This window comes from Pteropus medius, unplaced genomic scaffold, assembly GCF_902729225.1.
Source record: "Pteropus medius unplaced genomic scaffold, Ma_sr-lr_union100, whole genome shotgun sequence".
In the NCBI taxonomy this organism is placed as follows: Eukaryota; Metazoa; Chordata; class Mammalia; order Chiroptera; family Pteropodidae; genus Pteropus; species Pteropus medius.
In genome coordinates this window covers 19,899,135-19,921,626 of record NW_024342467.1, presented here as the reverse complement: position 1 = coordinate 19,921,626, position 22,492 = coordinate 19,899,135, and the positions used below count along the sequence as shown (strand labels likewise).

Genomic DNA, 22,492 nt, shown 5'->3' with positions numbered 1-22,492 from the left:
AAAGAGCAACAGCCTTTTCCTTTCTACTTTCCATACCTCTCTTTCAGTGTTAAAACCTCGACACAAAGTAGAATGTTAAACAGACTTACTTTCCTATCTATCCCTAGCCGCGCAGCTTATTTTGTATTTTTGCTAATGATTTTAAAACTCTGGAGAAATAATCCACGTTTTCTCCATGCACTCTTACTTCAGTGCTAGAATGAAGATACCGATTTAAATTAGCTACATTTATAGAAGGCAAAAAACAAATCTGTCCAACACTAACTTTATTTAGGGGAAAAAAACACTTGTTATGTTCATTACTGCTCACACTTACCTTATCAACATATTTCTTAAAATTGTGAAATCACAATGTTCACCATTTTCAACTATAAAAAAAAAAAAGACCACATAGATTATTTCCAATAACTGTAATCTTCTCAAAGGAAATTTCACAAGAAAGTGGGGGTAACAAAAGAGAATATGCAAAATAGCTTAATTTTTCATTAAGGTTAAACACTAACAGAGTACTTAATTTAAGAGTATGATGAAATACATAACCCTAACTGAGCTCTTCAGAGCAAACGATTTTGAGATTTTGAAAGCGGACATTGTATCTTTTTTTCTTTATTGGTAGAGAATACATTTAGTACACAATAAAATGCATTTTAAAAATTTAGTGTTGGGGTAAGGGGGAATCACTTTAGACGAACCTCCTTAAAGTAATGAAAATGAAAATGTGAGCCAAGAACTTTAAGGTCCTTTATTTTTTAAAAAATGTATCAATTATATGAACACTCTTGGGGATGGGGTACGAAAACTAGAGATACAAAACAATTTCTTTAGCTCATATCTCAAGGCTTATACCCGTTCTAAAGCCTTAACTCAGCAACTGAAGGTTACCTGGGGTTGACAGCTGGGAATGAGTACAATGTTACTGGTGAGAACAGTCACTGATAAGGACAATAATTTGGAAAAATATCCCCAAAATTACAGAATCTTTCAGAGCAATAACGACAAATAGATAAAATAATCATGACTCAATCTTGGTTCCAAGATACTACATAATACAGAAGATTTTAACTTTTTTATTAGGTTAAATCAATATAAAAACATAAACTTGGGGAAACAAGTCTACATTGCCAAGTGGACTTCTGAGATTTGATGCTATCGCTAAGATTTTACTGGTGTTTAAAACTCCTTACAATATCAGTAAAGGAGGTCTTAATAATGATTTCTTTTCTCTAAAGATAAGACACCAAACAAAGCAATCTTTGTCCTGAGGAAAAGAAGTTGTGAATGTTTTAACTGGACCTATGAAAGTTGTTCTCAGTCATTCTTGAGGGTCCCAGACTCATCAGGGACTCTAGATAAAAGTAAGAGAAGCCTTTTCTCCAAAATTGTTTTCAATACAAGGTTTTTTAGGTCCCTTGGAAGCAAACTTTGGGTCCCAGGTAAAGAACCCCTGCATTATAAGCATGTTTTCAAATAAGAAAATAGAAATAGACTTAATGATGGAGCAGAGGTGGGAGGATGGGGGCACTGAAAAGCAACTTCTAAAGTATTCCAGTGTTAGGATTTCACACAGACTTGCCTGCCTTGGCAGGACATAAGATCTGAGAAACTGAGAAACTGGAATGTACTTATGAGGAAATGAGACTAAATGAAATTGAATTCACAACCACCTTTGAAAATCTAGAATATATCAATGCAGTGGGTATATCATACTACTTACTATATAAAATTTTTTATCACATTTGTGAGCTCTTATAGAAAGTCATTCACCAAAGAAAACCTTACCTTCAGCAACACCCCAAGGATACTGCCTTCCTCTGACCCTTTTGCCATTAACTTCGATGATAGTATTACTACCTACCACAGCAAGAGGTAAACGGTCCTATAAAACAAAGTATTCTTGTTCAAATACATCTCTATAGTCCTCACAAATTCAAGAACAAAAGTTACATTACTCAACAGATTAGCAAAAAATTACCTTGATAGTGTCTACATTCACATGTATAGGTCGCTCAATTACTATTTAGTAAACTGCCATTACAAGGTACTGTCACCAATGTAAACAAATAATATTTCCTCTGAAAATTTAAGAATAATGATCAAATTATTCCTTTAAAAAATCATTCCAAAAAGAAGTCCCATACTGGAAAAATTAAAGAGGGTAAAAAATATATTGGCAGTTAGAGGGAAAAAATGAGGCTTGTGACTAACCCACCTAAGTTGGTCACAAAGCAATTCTAAGAGGCCTGGAAGTAGAGACTATCAAACTTGCTAAACTCTACCTTTGGAAGTCCAAATCTGGGGGACTGGATTTGTATTCATCCAAACTCAGAGTACTGTCTTTCAAGATTCTTGTGGCTCCCAGAAATAAATAAGAATATATAAAATTTATGGCTATTTTATAAAACCCCAGAAATTCTTTATTGGTATAAGTATTTCACTATTCCAAGATATTATTAGCTTACATAATGCCATTAATCAATATATCATTTTTAAGTCCAGGGTACTTAGGAAACCACCAAAAATTAAAAGTACAGAAAATTATGTTGGTATAGATTTTTAGTTGGTTTTTATAAAAGGACAAAAGAAAACATATTTTTGTCTGGCTCATAAAACAAAGAGTAAGCATAACAGCATTGAAGAACAAATCCCTTCCCTTCTCATTATGTTTTTTTAAGGGAGGAATTTATATAATATGAAACCAGTTAACTGAAAACCATAAGAAACATGTTATTCATCTCTATTCCATACGATGCTTGATTACATATAATAACCTCTCAACAAAGTAAATTGCAAAGTTGAATTCAACACTGAATAATCTGTATTTATTCTGTAAGCCGACTACTTAAAAACGCTGATATTTTTGGTCATTTCAGTGGAAACTGTGGTGTGTTTAAATTCCCAAAACATTTTAGTATATGTATGGGAATTAACTTACCTTTATCTTTTTAACAAGCTTATTTTCTTCTTCATCATCTGTCTCTGGAAATTCATATATTTTAATTTTATGTTCTTGGATTTCTTTCATTATCTAAAATGAAAGAGGAAATAACCAAAAAAGCATCACACATAATTAGTATATTAACTTTATTTTTATTATATTCTTAAATTCATATGAGTCCTCTGCTCCAGGTCCTTTACTAATTTTCAGTGATGCAAAACGTTAACCTAAAAACAAGGTACAAAAAAAAATAATAATAAAAATCAAAAAGAGGTACTATTCTGGTTTTAAAACAAAACAAAAACGATTAAATTGAAATATGAGTACTATTCCCAAAATCCAATTAATTCAGAAATGTTAAAATTATGTGGTTATAAAACTAAAAGAGTTCTAAAAATGATGTAAGATTCCAGAAAAGCCTTTCTCTAGTTCAGGGGTCCCTAACCCCCGGGCTGCAGACCAGGTACCAGTCTGTGGCCTGTTAGGAACCGGGCCACACAGCAGGTTGAGCAGTGGGGGCCAGTGAGTGAAGCTTCGTCTGTATTTGCAGCCGCTCCCCAGCACTAGCATCACCGCCTCAGCTTCACCTCAGATCACTGAGATCATAAGGCATTAGATTCTCACAGGTGCACCTGTCCCTGGTGCCAAAAAGGTTGGGAACCACTGTTCTAGTTGATTTCTACTATAATGGCTTTAAGCATTTATTTACAATGACTGAGATTCTTTCTGTAGATACAGCTCTCTCCAACTGTTTTAATCGGCTGAATCAAGAGCTTAAACTCACCTAAAATTTTTAGTAGAATGTGGCAAAGGTAAGTAAAACTACATACAGCATTGGCTCCAGGAGAAGTTTGCATACTGTCAGAAAATATCCTAGCACGTGCATGTGCATACACACAAATCAAGGAGCAAGAGATAAAGATTGGGGAAACACACAGAGAAAATAAACCTCACCGTGGAAAGTATGAAGCTAAGGAGTTAATAAGGAAAAGGCAGAAAAAAGGCAACTTAATAACAACATCAGAAATAACTGAGTTCTATTCAAATTACCGTGTCCAAAATTATTCCAAATTCTAAACAGAATATAGATATCCAAATAATGTTCAACTTACCTCCCCTACTCCAGTAGCTAACATATCTAGAACTAGCTCCCTGTCTCTACTGGTATTTCAGTGCGACTCTGATGAGTCCCCAGCAGCAGTAAAGAGACCCTAACCAAAATGTGTTATGATTACAATACTAGGTAGAAGTAAAATTGCCAGGGGAAAAAAATAGGACCACACACCTTTTACAATTTATATACATATATCATCTATATAGGAAAAAAACCATGAGAATAAATAATGAGGTGTCAAATGCATGACTAGATGGGAAAAAAAAAAAAAGAAAACAGGAAAAGCTAGCTCTAAGAGCCATAGCTCTTAGTCAGAGGTTGTGTATTAAAAAGGCCTGAGTGAGCATCTGCAAAATAACAAGTGCCAAAAACCTACCTTAATCTACAGAACCAACTTGTAGGGATATGATCCAATAACTTATTTTGAAAAGGTTCTCTAGATGATTCTGAGTGGCACCCCTGGTTAAAAATCATATTTTTAAGCACATGAAAAAGAAAACTGCACAATGTAACCGATTTGGAAGTAGAGATCACTGCTTGTTTATCTTTTTTTCTAAGTTCTTAGTACCACTATAAATCATGATACATACTAATCGAGACAGGAGAGGAGAAATGTATTACATGATTAGTATCTAAACTTAGAAAAAGCATATTACAAAATAAAAATGAGAGTAAATGTAAAATAAAGAAACATACTCCTGGTAGAAATGTTTAATATACTAAAAGTAATGTACTAAAACATTCTCAAAACTTAAACAGGTTTAACACTATTTCAAAACAAATTTCAATAGATTTTTGTTTTTTTGTAACGAGTTTGAGGTACTCTAAAATTCACACTGAAAAAAGTAAGAAAAAAAAGTATCTTGTTACAAAGGGGACTACAAGGACAATGAGAGATAATTAACTCTAAGAATTATTTTTAAATATTATACAAAGTAGCTACGGTTTACAAAATACAACAATGACCTAAAAAATAAAAAATAGGCTCCTGTAATAGAAAAGTAACAAGAAACTGACCCTACATTTCATAAAATGTAATATATAACAAACTAGACGCAACCGTGAGGGAAAATATACTGCTTTAAAAAGTGTTCAGCCTTTATGGAAAATTAAAAGTTAAAGAAATGATTAGGTACCACTTCAAAATTTAAAAAATTTTTAAAAATAAAAATGACAAACGGTGCTACTAGCAAGGCACTGAAACAAATATACCCATTATAAAAGGAATTTGGTTGTTTTAGTGGGAAAACACAATGATAATCTGGGGGGAAATCATAAAATAATCATACCCTTTCAAAAAATAATTAATTCTCTTGCTGGAAATTCAGTCTAAGAAAATAATTCTAATGGGTGTGGGGTACTGGTGAAGGCTATACAGAAATATCTACAAGAGCCTTATTTAAGTGACAAATGATAACGGCACTATAATAATGGATATATAAGGGCTTTGAAGAGAAAACTAAGGCAGAGAATTATTTTCAAGAGTTGCTTGTAATACAGTATAAACGACCATATAGAAAAGTAGCAAGAGAAATATACTGTAACATATTATACACTGAAAATATAAAAACTGCAAATTACGTGAGCAGTATGAGACACCCAAGAATTCAAGTTTATTCAGCCTACCTGTTTTTTAAACTGTTGGCACTCCTCTGGTGTGAGTGTGTCTGCTTTGGCAATAAGTGGGATGATGTTCACTTTTTCATGCAAACGCTTCATAAACTCAATATCCAATGGTTTAAGTCTGAAATACACAGTATTTAATATAACTGGATTGATAAGTAGGGGAAAAAATTCTTCACATCAATGCTAAGTTAAATACATTGGAACTACTTTACTTAGTTATAAGAAACACTCTCTAAAGATGTACTGGGCTAGCAACAGTTCAGTAGAACAGGACTTCAAGAAGCACCAGAGTGGCTAAGAAGGCTCTAACTCCGGCCCTTGAAGACCCTGGTCATAAGGTTTTGGCCCTAAAGAGAAATTAGAAAAAACAGAAAGGATCTTTGTAAGCTTTCCCAGAGTAGCTTCTATATTTATTACTCAAATTTGAGAAAACTTTGTTCTTAAGTGAAAAATGGTAGTTCTCTTTGAACCCCATATTCAGTTCTTGCTACCAAGTCTATTTCTCAGAAAAAAGTCTCAAAAGAGAATCTTCTACATCATCACTTTTACCCATTATAATCTGACTGCTGCCTCCACAACACTACATTCTCAAAGTCACCAAATACTTCCATGCTGCTAATATAATACAATTAGCAGTAGCTAACTCATAAATGCCATGGTGTTTACCATTACTTTTTAATATGCCTATTATGCAGCGTTTGGCATTACTTCTTCACGAGCTGTTCCCTTAGGCTACTTTTCAGGATCTTCTTTGTATGCTATTCCCCTAAGAGGTATGTCCATCAAAATTCCCTAGTAGGCCTTCTTCTCATCTTACTCTACAATGTGTATGCTCATCATCAACTACAATGATTTCTATCATCCTGTATGGGTTACTGTCTTCCAAATCTTCACACTGAGCCCAGATTTCACTCTAACATTCCAGACTTGTGCTCATCCAGTGGAAATACTACCTGGACATCCCACTTTGGCTCCTTGAAAAGCTCATCTGAACCCCCAAACTACCCTGTTTCTGTGTTTCTCTTTCAGTGACTAGCACTACAATCCACCCAATTACTCAAAGCTGAAACCCAAGATTCTTCCCTTCTTTCTCACTTGCAAAGATTCACCACGACTTGCTGAACCAATAAATATATTTTTATATTTATCTTCATTTCAATTACTTTGGTTCAGGACACCATAACCTTTGGCATGGATAATTACAAGAATCTATCTGGTTTCCCTCCAAACCATGCACACTGGTCAGAATGGTATTTCTAAAATCCAAATCTGATTGAGTCATTTCCTGACTAAAAACCTTACTGAAGGCCAGAGTCCTTAGCTCGTGTCGACCACAAGCCTGGGAAGATATAACCTCTCCAGCTGCCCTCATCTCTTAGCATTCCTTAGTAGATTTTGCTACCTCCTACTTCCAATATGCCAGCCATTTTGAACTTCTCACAATCCCCTGAAAGCATCACAGTTTGACCTCTGGCCACAGAGCAGTGCCTCTGCCTGGAGCACATTCCACTCCCATCCCTCTTCTTGAACTGCCTAATACCTATTTGACTTTAGGACCTGGCTTACAATTCTCACTTCACCCCTTACTTTGCCATATAATAACTGCCTACTCATATATTTGTTTTTCCCATTTCCTCACTAGAAGATCCTCAAGAGCAAGGGCTTTGTCTCGCTCATCTGTATCTCCAACACATAGTACTGTATCAACACTGGAGGTGCCCAAATATTTACTGACCAAGAACTAATAAGCTGCTATGATTTCCCATATGTCTTTTAATAACTCTAAATGAAAACAAAAAAAAAATTCATCACATCTAGAATATATTTGAGACCAAAAATTAATATTCCACAAAATAAAACTAAATATAAAAGGTATGGCTCAATAAATTTCAGATTTGTAAATTTTTATGGTTTACTTCCCAGATTATACTCAGGAAAATTTACTACCACCATCGCCCACTTAAAACAGTGACAAAAAAATTCGGTTAATCTAAAATTTTAATAAATCTTAAAAGCATTTATTATAAAATATTAAAATCAAAATCTAAGTTATCAAGATTTTGTAAAGTAAAACAATACTTGCTGAATATTTATTATTACAATTTGAGAAAGACACTTAAAAATTAAATAATAAGGAAATTAGGAAAGCCAATTTTTTAAATATAAAACAGGGAAGAAGAAATTAAATTTAAATCAGCTTAAAAATTAAACTTCAGGAAAGGTTAACCCTTTTATAAAAGCCCTGATAAAACCCTTTTGCCATTTTAAATTAGAATACAAATTTTGGAAGCTTACAAAATGTCAACAGCAGGAAAGATTTAGTTCACATGTACATTATATATATTCTGGTTGAAATCTTTCCTCTGTCCATTTAGTTTTATTTTGGGTCATCTTTTCCAATAAATTTAGTTCCTAAATGTTGTTTTTAAACAATGGAAAGTCCTTTATAAAATTTCTAGAAGGTAAACTCGCATTAGAGGGGAAAAACTAACCCCAAAGCTTACGGCAAAATAAAAAAATAACTACAGGGCAAATAAGAGATATAATACACACACACACACACAAACACACACACACACACATATGGAAAAACATTCTATATAAAACTCAGTGACTGACATCGATTTTTTTAAGTGGCAATCAATATTCAAAAGGGTAAAAACATTTTAAAATTCAAGTTCCAAGTCAGTTGTTTATTTTAATAGCAATTACCAACCACTGAACAAAGAAAATGGAACAACAATAGGTGAAATCATAAATTAGCCCTGTGTGATGACACCTGGTGGGGTGAGGTGGCAGGCACTGAAAATGCACTGCTGAAACAATTTATAATAACTCCAGAAACAGGATCCTTCTAAAAAGGGAATCCAGGGACTGCCCAGATAAGACAGAAAGGCCCTAATTCATCTATCAGATTGCCCGGAATTTCACTCTGTGGTGAGCCAGGGATTTGGAACTCTCTATATAAAATTCAGTGTCATATTCTTTCATTTAAATGCAAAGTAGCACTTACAAATGAGCAAAACTTTGTTCCATTTCTCAAACTATTTAAGCTGAGAAACTACTCAAAAGCACATTTTTATACATAGGAAGTGAAAATTTTGAACTCTCATTCCCTTGTGACAAGCAAAAAATGGCCTAAAGCCACTACATATCATTTGAATCATATCAAATATTTTTTCTTAAAAAAAAATATATCTATTTCCCATGCTATTTTAAGAAATGTATTTTCCCCTAGAGGATTAAAAAAAAAAAAAAAAGGGATTTCATGAGAATTACTAAATCTTGGAGATAGTCCAAAAGATCTAATATAATAAAACTTTATAAACTGACAAATTTCTATTGACTTAACTGCAGATAAGATTTTACTCTGTTGGTGTCCAGGAAAAAGCCCTAACAAGTTAAACTAGAATGATTTAAAAAATATAAATTCAGGAAGAAGTTAACAAGTACTCATAAAAAGTCATATTTGTGAGATTACCTTTTCTTTGAGCCTTTTAAGTAGATGAGTTAATTTTGTGCTTCATTATCATAGATGTATATTAGAAATAAAGAAACTTTTGCACCATTACAAACTGTCAGTGTAAAATTGGTAAACTACATAATTAAGGCTTTATGTAGTGATAATGCTCAACCAAGATGGTGATAATGGGGACTAGCCTGTCTTGGAAAAAGGTAGAGAAAGAAGCAGAAGAAAACAGAAGGGAAAGGTACTCTTATGAAGGAACTGGTTTACACTGCTGTAATCTGGGTGTTGGATGACTCAATACTTTTTTGTCTGATACTACGTTATAAACCTTTTGGTGGAGAGATGGTGGAGTTACAATCATCCAGTAGCTGAGTTATGCTGAGTCATTTACCCAAAGAAAAATATTAGAGAAGAGTAATTATAAACATCTGCAGTTGACAATAACACATGTGTCTACTCAAAATGACAGAAGGAGTACAGACAACAAAAAAGGAAGTATACACTGACTGTACTAACACAGAACAATCACACCAGATGAATGTCTAGATATTTACATCTTACCTCCTGGTAAGTAGAAGTTTTGCACTGATGACATACTTAAACAATGTGACTGTGATGGCTAAGGTGAAACAGAAGCCAAATAGATTTACTGAAGAAAGAAATAGTGCATAAGAACTTTGGCACTTAGGTTTTTTGGTAACCTCTATCAGCTCTATAGTAAATAACCTCTTTGGAGTTTCTCAGAATATGTCTAAGCTAATTGTTATGGCAGCTTCTCCTTACTGGGTGGTTCAATTAGTGCAAGAGTGATCAAAAAGAAAGCTAAATTAGCCACAGTGAGACATCAAACTACAGTGATGGAAACACTGTTCTTTTCTATGAAGCAGGTAAAAAGCCTCATACATGAGAAACTAAGAAGTAAAATCACTGTAAGCTCACCTAGCACTGAAAAAGTTTCTTTATAAGCAATTTTTTACATGGAACTTGGGACTTTACAACTGGTATAGTTAAACATACACCACAGAGATGAGGATTACTAAAATATGCACCCAAAGCTGAGTAATAAACAACAACAACAACAAAAAGCATTATCAGAAGCATCAAGGTACTGACCCATGTCCCGAAGGAGCAATGAAGTATAAACAACACTGCACCCTGTTATCAGGCATCTGACGTCTGTTCACTCGAGATTCTGCATTTAGGTAGTCCTCAAATTTACTATCAATGTAGTCGATAACAGGCTGCCAGCTAAAGAATGCAGATAAATAAAATAATTAAGTTGCAATTCTACATATAAATGTACAACTGATGGCTGTCAAAGGGCAATAATCAATATTTTTAAATAAACAAAACCAATCTAACCATTAGAAGATATCTCAAATTATTCTACAATATACACTGATTTAAAACACCTATAAATTATGTTGACTAAGTCTTGAGTCATTACTTCTAAACTTTCCATATGAAAGAAAATTGTTTAGAGTCAAAACACAACAAAATTATTATATTATTTCCCCTGATGCTAAAATACTTTATAATATGAGAAATTACATCCAAATAAGATTTCATTTTAAATAAAAAGATTAAACAAAATGAAACCCTCATGATGAACTTATTTGGGTGTTTTAAAAGTTGACACAACTTTACTTCAAAAACAACATGGAATTCAAAGAAAAATTAAAATGTTGTTTATAAAATACTAAAATATTACTACCAACTAAAATGCCATGGATGTTTTCTTCATTTATGACGTATGGGAAAACTGAAGATCTAAAATAAGATTTAAATTAGTATGTGACAGAAAATAATGTATAAAATTATAGAAGAGAATGAAAAGTTTTAAATTTCCTATAATAATAAAAATTCTCATATGTTTTAGAATTTGTCTTCAAAATAATTCTAGGAAAAGTGTTATCTCTATTTTATAGAAAAAAAATCAGTGCAAAGAAATTAAGCAACATTGTTAAGTAAGTGGCAAAGTTGGTAGATAAACCCAAGTCATAGCAAATGAAGTTTAGTGGCCTCTAATAAGATGAGACATTTTTAAATGTTAAGCAGAAAAAGTCTAACCATCTCATACTCCAAATGCAATGGAAAGCAGTGATGACAAACCCTTCTTACCAATTACTATTATCCACTGCGTCTCCAAATCCCGGGGTATCAACTATCGTGAGCAGCAACTGAACACCACCTTCTTTGATTAACACTTTGGACTGTTCTACCTGTAAGAGTCATTGGTGCAGATATTAATACCGTACATTACACCTATAGTATTCTATAAGGGAAGACGTAGGGACATGAGCGTTAATCAAACCAACCAATAGACAAGCTTTTTGCAAACTAAATTTACCCAACTCCACATTTTCTTTAGAATCAATTATTACGGGCATTAGAAGTCCTAATCATTCGAGGGAAAAAAAAGCACATATGTAAATAGTGGGTTTACGGCTCACAGTTGATATAAAGAAGGAAAACAAGAACTGATAAAATATTAATAATCACTAAAGACATCTAATACTTATATAACCTAAATGCACATCTAATAATACAAATAAACAGTGTACTGGAATGATTCAATAATTCAGAGATCAAAAGTGATTAATCAGACAATTACATCTAATCTAGCACTCAGAGTAAATGTTTTCTTGGACTATCTCCATCTAGTTTGGTTCAAACCAATTACTCAGGTGAACTTATTACCATTCCCAAATCTTTCTCCACATGTCTGTAATTGTTTACACTTGTGTTTATGTTATGGCTAAGATCCAGTTCTCTTCTCAAACGTGATATTGCACATTTAGGCCAAAGCAATCAGCAAACATCCAGGCATTGAAAAAAATATATTCTGGTAGGGTAAAACCCTATTAACTCTGATTAAGATCTTCAGTTCTCTTTAGAATTTGTAAAAATACTCTACTTGAGAAAGCATACAGGACTTAAACAGTAACAGTTCCTCCTACAATTGAAAATTTTCTGTGACCCCAAGTTATGTATCAGAATGTGTATCATTCATTCATCTTAGGCTTAGGCTGCTGCAAGATAAAGTGAACACTGACTGATGATTTAAACAGAAAAGAATAATAATTCTCACAGAAAAAGAAAAGCTTCCATTCACTGTACATTTATATCAAGTACTTACTAAGACTATAGGCTCCATGTATGCTCAAAGGCTAACTTAAGGGGCAATAATTATATTAAAACTTTGAGCATTAACTGCAATAATATGATATAAATTAAGTACTACCAGACTTAAAGGGAAAATGTAATCACAGATGTGTGAAAAGCAACTTCAACTATCTATGCTGTTTAACACAGTTTGGAAAGGAAAAATGACTAATTTCTGGGTAGAAGTTTGGTTCCCCTTCAGATATTACAGAAATGATGTCTTTCCATTTTCTTTTGGCATTTTCTTACAGATGCCAGTTGATGCATGGAGAGACTGAGAAGATGAAAGTAAGATTGCTGAGCAAAAAGTCTGTATCAGCACTGTCTAATAGAACTTTCCGAAATGATAAACATGTTCTATATCTGCACTGCCCAATTTGGTATCCCCACATGGCTACTTAACCCTTGAAATGTGACAAAAGTAACTGAAGAACAGAATGCTTAATTTAATTCAAATCAACTTAAATTTAAATAGCCACATGGCTTAGTGACTTAGACTACTGTATTGGACAGTACAGGTCTAATGGAATTGTAAGTTATTTTGTTAAAAGAATATTATCAAAAAAGAAACTTGTTAAAACTGAAGACACTGCCTGAGATTTGGACATGCAAGTCCAAGGAGGAGCTTCTCATCTTCTTTTAGACAAATAAGAGGCAAAAGTCTTATATTTTAGGCCAATAGTTTTCAGACTGCTTTGACTCTGGTGTAAATTCTCAGTGAAAAACTTGAACACCCCCAAAAGAAGTATATTTATAATCTACCAAATATTTACAATTGGCAATCTGAACACTAAATATTAAGTATTAATTTCTCTGTAATGTTTAAAAAAAAACATTAAAAAATATGGGTTCTAATATTTTCTGGTCATCTTCAAAATCAATGATAGATGCACATGACTTAAGATACCAGTGTTTCACATCACATAGCCAAGATAATACAGCTTGTCTGATGCCAGGTTACTCTAATAATATGAGAGGGGCAAAATAACAGAAAATAATCAGAACCATCGGTGTTAGATTATCAAAACTAAAACAAAAATGTAAGTGATATTATCTCAAGTGGCCCAGGAAGCTCACATTTTATATGCCTGGTGGTCCTCTAGCGAAAAGACCAATCTGGTTATATGTCAATTATATATCAATTTTTTTTAAAGGACAATCTAGTCAAATCTAATACTTCAATATTCCTCAAATTCACCTCCACCTCCATCATTCACTTATGGTAACTGTCACTAAAACAGAAAAATCTAAAGTAATTATACCACCCCTTTACCTAAAAATTTTTCTAAATGACAGTACTGTATATTAGAAACTGATGCAAAAATGTAATTGTGCTACACAAATCATTTCCCAATTTTACTTCAAACCATTTCTGGTTCTCTTATTACTAAACGAAGCCCATTTTTACCTTCAGTAATAAACTGTATACTAATCACACACCATAATAGCCTAAACTTTAAGATCTTTGTCTCCTTGTTTTGATTTTTAAAAATCAGTTCAACAACTTGTTTACTGACACAATAAGAAAAATGAAGATCTGCATTTTATATACTTTAGTCTATTTATAAAGCGTCCTTTCTTCTCTGGCCTATGAAATTCTGTGTATCCATACATGGTCAGATACAAAGAACACAGCAACATATGGAAAAAAATCCAGAAAACATAACTGTAAACTAGTGCCATTCACAGGATCCAACTGTATCTTATCATCTGCTTTTGCAAGTATCCTCATGGGATCCATGGAAAACAAATCAGTTCAAGTCCAGGAATTTCAAACTTTTCTTTACAAATCTATTCCAAATGGCCACTTTCCCATGCACTTTATTTAAGCAGGTCACATCAGCATATTTTATGGCATCACTCAGAGTTCTCTAAGATTAAATACATAATACTGAAGAAATGAATCAAGGGCATTTTCAACTCTTTCTCTCTGAAAAATAAAACTAAAGCCCATTATATTGTTTATGTCTAATTAATTTATTAAGGCCTCTTTGGATTTCTAGATTCCAGAAATCCAAGGCATTCATTTTTTCTAATAATAGTTTTTTCATTCTGAGAAAACAAAGTCAAACTCTCAATGATACTGCTTTATTTCTTTCGTTTTCAAAAGATAGCTAAATACACAAAACTTTTCTAACCTAATGTTTAAAAGCCATTTGTTATGGTAAATAAAAAGTGTTAATTAACTATATTAAATTTTGAGGAGAGGGTTAAAATTTTCTGTCAAGAGCTACTGCTACCTACACTTGCTCGGCATTAAAGCTAAAGCTTTACAGACTTGAACAGCCTGAGATAGTCCACTTAGCTCAAACACAAAAGCTATCTACTTTATTTAATGGCTCCAAAGACAAACATCATCTAAAATGCTTCATTATGTTCCACAAGAAACAAAAAGCAGGAACCAACAGAAGTTATGCCTAAAGACTACTTCCTCTCGTCAACCCCCAGAACTAGTTTATTGAGAAGAAAAAGTTGATCTAAAGGTTCTAATTCTGCCTTCTACTCTCTGAACCACTACATCTCATTCCCATCCCCCTACACTGATATCTTAAGTCCCTTGTCCCTTTCATTTTCTGTTAGCAACCCCCTTCTCAAACCATTTATTTCTTTTCCTTTCCAGCTCAGATACCTTTCTATTCCATAAAATTCATGAACTTCAACCTCAAAAAGAACTTCTCTGCTACCTGATAATCCTTTCATGTGCTGCTTAGTCTCATGCCTTTCTCATTTTCCCGAAAGGCTCTTCCCAAGCTCTACCTGTCTTTGCCACCATGCTCTGAAAATTACCTTATCTCTGCTTGAAGACAAGAGCATCTCTGATTTGTCTTAAGCCATCACTTATTTTCTCCTGTTCATTGGAACAGATCCTTCTCCCTAAGGCTAATTTCTCAATCTATGCTGAGTATCTGGTCACTTTCCATTTTAGAGTCATCTTGACACTATTTAGACTATTTCCCCTATATCTTCAACCTCTCATCTCTTAGGGACTGATTCTTCATAGGATATAAATATTCCCAGGAAATAAAAACCACATGACTCTCTCAGTCCCCTAATACTCAACCTCTAGGTATTCCCCTCTCATTCCTTCCTTCCTAAAGTCCCAATTTCACTGCCTCACTTAACATTCACTTCTCAATCCACTGCTATCTTGCTCTCCATTCCTACTTCACTAAAATCTACCTTGCCAAAGTCACCTTCATAGTACCTTACAGCAGCAGCATCTTTCTCACTAAATCATAATTGTTTGTTATATCCTTCACTTGATTGAGATCCTTGAGAATTGTGTCCATCACCACTGTAGTCCCAAAGCCTAGTATAAAACAAGCATTCCAGTGTCTGTTCTGTGAATGACTGGTTCAAAAAAACTACCAACACTGGAGCAGCATCAACAGGAACATTTTCTAATTGGACTCTATAAAAATGTTTCAAATAGTCTATAACATGTTATCTCTGGGATAGAATTCATTGTTTTCAACTTACCTCACCTCTAAAATCTTTGTTATCTATTTAACCTACAACAGTGATTTACATTTAGAGGACTTTACAAACCAAGAAAAAAAAGTTTTAAAGAGGCCCAACATAAGGTTCTCAACTAAGAACTTAAAAAAGAAAAAAAAAATTTAACACTCATTTCACAAAAGAAATTGAAACGGATTTTAGTCTCAGAATAAAGGACAGTCTTTTCCTAGAAGATAGCTGGCAACCTTTCGCTGACGCGAAATACGATCTAAAAAATTTAAATGTAACAAAGTAATAAGATTTGCTACCATACACCAGATATTGTATGTAGTATTGCTCTTAATAATACTGTTAATCTGAGGATCTATATTTGAGACTGGAACATGAAGTAGAACTCAAGTGTTCAATTGTTTCTATCACTTCATTTTAATCAGTCTATTGAAAAAATATATATGAATGAAAACAGAAGTAACATGATGCTTCTTCACTCAATTTGAAAAATTCTGAAAGAACTAAGGAAAAACAGTTCCCTCTCTTACTTTCTTCCCATAGAGATAGGATGAAACCAGCCTAGGCCAGAAACAGTACAGAGCACTGGTTCTCAAAGTGTAGCACCCAGACTGGCAGCTGTATAGCCTGGGAACTTACTAGACATGCAAATTCTTTGGACCCTGCCTCAAACCTACTAAACAGCAAACTCTAGGGTGGGGTCTCAGCAATCTGTTTTAGCAAGTCTTTCAGGTGACTGTGATGCACACTCAAGTTTGAGAACCACTACAGTATAAACAATTCCAGGACTAGAGTGTCAGCTCACATTTGAAACTGCTTAGCTTAGGGTCATGAGGCCCAACATAGGAGGTCAAGAATTAATCTTAGAGGGCTTCTACCAAATATTGAAAACTTCGCTCAAATCGGAACCACTTATATGTAACAGGAAGCTCAAAATCATTTCTATTCAATGTAGACAGCCTCTCCTTCCTTCCAAGACTGTGAAGGAATTCCTTTCTAAGATACAAGTCTCCTGTAAATAAACGATGCTCAAAGAAATTATGAAATCATGGTCTTTATTAAAATTTCACTCCCTATTTGGTCACATCACAGGATTTTTCTATTCTCCTCCTCCTCCTCCTCCTCCTCCTTCTTTTTTTTTTTTTTTCTTTTTTTTTGACAGTTGGAAGTGTTCCAGAAAGCCTTCAGGTCAGGGAAACTGTGGACATATGCCTTTTGAAATTCAGGATTATATGTTTCTCCTGGTCTAATATGTCTGGGCAAAGATACAATACTTCTGACCACTCTCTACTGAGAGAATTTACGAGCTTCCAAGAGCAGATCAGACAGATTACAGGCTTCGTGAAGAGCCAGTCAACTGAAAAAGAAAATTACATTCTATTCTCTAACATGTCGTGTTCTCTCCTGAGTAAGTGGGAAAAGAATTTAGAAGGTCCATGGTACAGTTAAGGAAAGAGGACTTCTCTGGTACTCTAACTATCAATCCAGTTCTCAGTTCTCAGGATGTAGTCTTACTTTTGGTTAAAAAGAAAAGAAAAGGTGGAGGATTTAACAGTGGCACAGAGGCCTTTGTCTTAAAAATCTTACTAGAGATACTCTCTCAGCCCTAATTACTCCTTTGTTTTTAAAAAAGTCAGGAAGATATTCACAATAAAAGAGGGCACTTTTGAAGTGTTACCTTAAAGGAAGAAAAAGTGAATTTAGACTGGATTCTTTTGAAGACAGGCCAAAGCAAAAAGAATTCTAATGAATTGAGAACCTTTCCCCATGTCTTTAACAGACGCTAGCCTGGGAAAAATTGTCTGCAATTTCTGAAATGTAATGGACCATTATTATCTAGATAAGCCTTCTCCAGATCAAGAAGGAAAACAAAGGAAATATGAAGATGGTCAAACCACTTCAATAAGATTTGAACAGTTAATGAGTATAAAAGACATGTTCAATTTTATAAAAATCAAAGAAAATATACTTAAACAATGAAATACCTTAATAACTTTATGTACACACATGTACACAATAAAAATGAGTGCCTATGTCCACCAAAAGACTTGTACAAGAATATTCACATTGGTCAAAAACTAAAAATCTATAGAAATGATAGCTGTGATATAGTCCTACAATGGAATACTATACAGCAATGAAACAGAACCACAACTAATACAACATGAACAAATACCACAGATAAATTCTTCAGTGAAAGAAATCAAACACAAGAAATATATTTAAATAAAATTCAAGAACAGGCAAAATTAATCCATACAGATAGAAGTCAGAAAAGTGTTTATATTCAGGGGCAGGTATAATACTGAGTGAGAGGAGGCACAGGAAACCTTCTGGAGTGCTAGAAATGTATACCTTAATCTGGGTGGTAGTTACCTGGATATAGAAATACATATAAAAAAACTCATTAAGCTCTATGCTTAAATTTGTGTCCATTTAGTATACAAGCTGCACAACAATTAAAAATTAAATTTTAAAAAATATTGCTCAAGACAAAATTCAAATAATCAATAAAACTTTGAAAAAGATCCTCAGATTTAAAACTATTCCATTTAATCTACAATGGTGAGTCACAGGACTTTACGGATCAAGAAACAAAGATCAACAAAACTTCAAAGGTCCTCAAATTTTCAAATATCCCAACAAAACACTTATAAATTTTTAAATCGTTTGTTTGATCATTCAACAAATATTGGATGCTAACACATAACAGATACAGTTCTAGGAATTGAGCTTATAGTACTGAAAAAATGAAGTCCCTACTCTCATGGAGCTTATACCTTTGGAGCTGGGGGTAGGGACTGGAGGGAGTTTATAGGGTGGCCTAACTGAGAAAGCAACTTTTAAGCAGAGAACTGATAAAAATTAGGGAGCAAGTCATGAGGCTATCTCAGGGAAGGACACTGTAGGCAGAGATATAGAAGTGAAAGGACCGTGGGGTAGAAGCAGCATTAGCCTGTTCAAAGAACAAAAAGGAGGTTGGTCTGGCTAGAGCAGAATAAGGCAAAAGTGGAAAAGTGTAGGAAATAGGTTGAAGAGGGCGGTGAGGACAAATCCTATAGGGTCTCCTAGATATTGTTAAGGACTCTGGCCTTGCTCTGAATGAGACAGGAAGCCACTGAAGGGTTTAGGGCTAAAAGGTGCCAGGGAATCTGATTTACACTATAAAAGGAAACTCTCACACTATAAAAGAAAACTCTAGCTGCTTTGTTAAAGAGATTAGGGTGTTGGCCAAGGATCAAACCAGAGAGGTGAGTGAAGAGGCTACTGCAATAATCCAGGAAGAGAGATGAGGATGGAACAGTGGATATGAGTGGTAGCAGGGAAGTGGGGAAAAGTGGTAGTAGGATTTGAGTACGTTGTGAAGGAGGTAACAGGATTTACTGATGAGACTACATGTGGAGTTAAGCGAAGAATGGAGTTAAAGATGGCACCAAGTTATTTGGTCTGAGCAGCTGGAAAGGTAGAATTGTCACTGAGTGAGAAGAAAACTTCTGCAGAAAGAGCAGCTGGTTTAGGGTAGACAGTACCATACCGTCTGTCAATATTTTTGATAAATTTGTTGATTTGTTTGGCAGATTCGATTTTGGCATAAGGACTATTATTAAAAGACAGGCTTTGCTGAACTGACCTAGAACCAATTTTTAATATGAATTTTACTCCACCCATGGGTACTTTTTATCTTTTAGTATATTCCCTTTTCTGAAAGGTTTTTATTTATTTATTTATTTATTTATTTTGTTTTCAATTATAAAAGCATGCTCACTATATAAAATTGAGAAGATATAACAAAAAGAAAAAATATTCAGTTTCATATTGTGGGGAATCACTGATGACAACTGAATATGAATCCTATTTAATATACTGTTTGTAATATGTGGACCATGACAGAGTAAGCACAGTTACAACTACATTACAAGCACTCTCGTTGTTTGAGCAAATACATTGTTGCACAGTACATCAAACTAGATTTCTATGTGTTGGAGACTGCATGAGACCATACACTCATCTGTTCAAAAACTAGCAAAAATCACTGCATGGGTGAATCTAGAGAGCTAGAAATATTGTTCTTAGTTTATTAAACAAAGTGAAATAAAACATGGTAAGGTACAAAACTTTCATGAGTTAACTGGCTCCACCCAGCAGTAGCTTACTGGAATGTCAAACCTAATACTTAAAGGAAAGTCAATATCCTCCTGAGTTCATCTTGCAAATTCAAACCTAATAAGTGACAGAAAACATCATGTGTGCACTATTATAAAAAAACACTTCTCTTACATATCCTTATAGCTAGCATCAGACAGATCAGACGTTATAGCCTATAGAGGCATTTTCCATGTTATTTGAACTATTCCTGTATTACAAAACTATGGTAAAGAAATGACTTCACGGATCAAACTATTTTGTCTTCATTTTGTCTAAATTGCCTAAATAGGAAAATATCTACCTTCGCTATGTTTTTAAAGGAAAAGGTAAAATAAGGCAAAAGAAAACCATTTGTTGAACCAAATATTATTAAAAAGGGGAGGATGAGATAAAGAAAAGCGAATCCACTTCTTAAGAATTGGTTAATCTACTAAACTAGTATTTATTATCTACAATATAGAAATAGTACACAGTTTGATAGAACAGACTAAACCAGACTGTTTAGACTTGTATCTGAAGTCATCACTCTAACTACATTGACCTCAGGCATATCACCATCTCTGTGCCTCAATTTCCACATCCGTAAACGGGGATAAAAATACCACTTACCTCATAAAGTTCTTAAAAGAATTAAATAAGTTAATGCATCTAAAGTGCTTCCAACAACACCTGGAAGATGTTAATGACTCACCCTGTTTTATTATTAATGTAGGCCTGGCATGCTGCTAAGTGCTAGAAATACAAAGAGGACTCAGAAAATGTCCTTACCAGCAATAATCACCAAGAACGCTATTGGTAGGTACATGACCATTAAGAGCTAACAGGTATTTTACACTAAATATGCCCAAAATTAGGTATTTACACTGGGGTTCCTATAACATTTTCTACATACCCAGTTTACTGATCTTGAATTGAAATACCGAAATTAAGAAAGTCAAGTTTAACTTCTTGCTTAGGGTTAAAATATCCAGTATGATCACAAAATAAATAAAAACACGTAGTAGCAAGTTTTTAGTTTTGCAGGTAATCTGAAATCTCAAGCTTTATGAGGGATACGAAAAAATTCCTAAAATAAAAAAGGCTTTAAAAGAGGAGAAATAAAATATTCACATCCCAGAATTACATCTTAGGAATCTAATTACTAAACTGCATCTTGCTGTTTGATACATATGTTTCTGCCCAGAATTTCCAGACTGCCCTTCTTGTGCGCCGAGATAATCACTACCAATCCTTCAAATCCAGCTCCAGCATCACTACCTTAATAAAGCCTGTTCCTGCCAGCACTGTTCACTTTCTCCTGTTTACGTGCTGTGTCATTCCACCAACAATTTTTTCAGTCAATAATTTAGAGCAGTGCTGCTCAACAAAAATGTAATATGAGCCACGAAAGTAATGTGAAAATTTTCGGCAGCCACTTTAAAAATAACAAACAGGTGAAATTAATGTATTTTATTTAACCCAATATAACCAAAATATTATCACTACAAAATGTAATCAATATTTCAAAAACTGTTAAAGAAATACTTCTTTTCTATGTACTAGGTCTTCAAAATCAGAGGTGTATTTTATACTTGCATAACATCTCAATCTGGACTACCCGTATTTTAAGAGCTCAACAGCCGCATGTGGCTACCGGCTACTGTACTGAACAGTGCGCATCTAGAGTCCAGCACTTTGCTATATGAAATGTGGTCTGTGGGCCAGCAGCATTGCCATCACCTGGGATTTTGTTAGAAATGCAGACTCCCAACACACTTCAGACCTACTAAAACAGAAACTAAACTTACCAGGCTCCCCAGGTGATCTGAATGCACATAAAAGATTGAAAAGTACTAAATTAGACCAACATAGCTTGGAAGCCTTAACGAATTGCTACTGCCATTCAACCATCAATGTGGTATTATTCTATTGACTAATATAGAACACTGTATTTAAATAATAATGACTTTTCCTTGAGTCATGTTTTCTCTATACCGTCCAACAGAACGTTCTGCAATGGTGAAAATATATCTGCGCTGTACAAATTATAGCCATTTGCCACATATGGCTATTGAGCACTTGAAATGTGACTACTGCAAATTAGAAACTGAATTTTTAATTTTATTTACTTTTAGCTCATTCAAACTTAAATAGCCATAGATGGCAAGTAGCTATCATTATCAGACAGCATAACTCCAGAGGTATTATTTTCTACATTATAGCATAATCTCTAGGAGGGTCCCTCAAGATAAATTTAGAAGGTTTTAATCAAAATAATTCCTCTAATTAGCTGTACTTCTTTCCCTCTCTTTTATCAATAATCATGTTTACCACTTTATATTGGTTGAGGCCAAATCTGAAACCTACCTCTAGTGAAGCATAATAAAAGTTATAGGCTCTATTTTTTGTGTTATAAACATTACTACAGCTTATCATCAATTAACAATACTAACATACATACCTGCACAGTCTTTTTTATTCTATGGGAAGGACCTGGATACTCTGGAGAATACAAATCTGTGAGGAATAATGAGTTGATTAACGTTGACTTTCCCAGTCCAGATTCACCTAAAAGAAATAGGGAGAAAAA

General features: G+C 34.0%; 1 protein-coding gene across 6 annotated transcripts in view; it reads right to left on the bottom strand.

The window, feature by feature from the left end:
- SEPTIN7 (septin 7) overlaps positions 1–22,492 on the bottom strand; it is a 71,467-nt gene that overhangs the window by 11,996 nt on the left and 36,979 nt on the right. For all 6 annotated transcript variants that reach the window (XM_039862743.1, XM_039862742.1, XM_039862745.1 and 3 more), the window contains 7 exons: positions 22,364–22,470; positions 11,266–11,366; positions 10,258–10,392; positions 5,676–5,793; positions 2,933–3,025; positions 1,780–1,876; positions 317–368 (listed from right to left, as the gene is read on the bottom strand). In XM_039862743.1, coding sequence (XP_039718677.1) covers positions 317–368; positions 1,780–1,876; positions 2,933–3,025; positions 5,676–5,793; positions 10,258–10,392; positions 11,266–11,366; positions 22,364–22,470 — 703 coding nt within the window. The remainder of the gene's footprint in view (positions 1–316; positions 369–1,779; positions 1,877–2,932; positions 3,026–5,675; positions 5,794–10,257; positions 10,393–11,265; positions 11,367–22,363; positions 22,471–22,492) is intronic.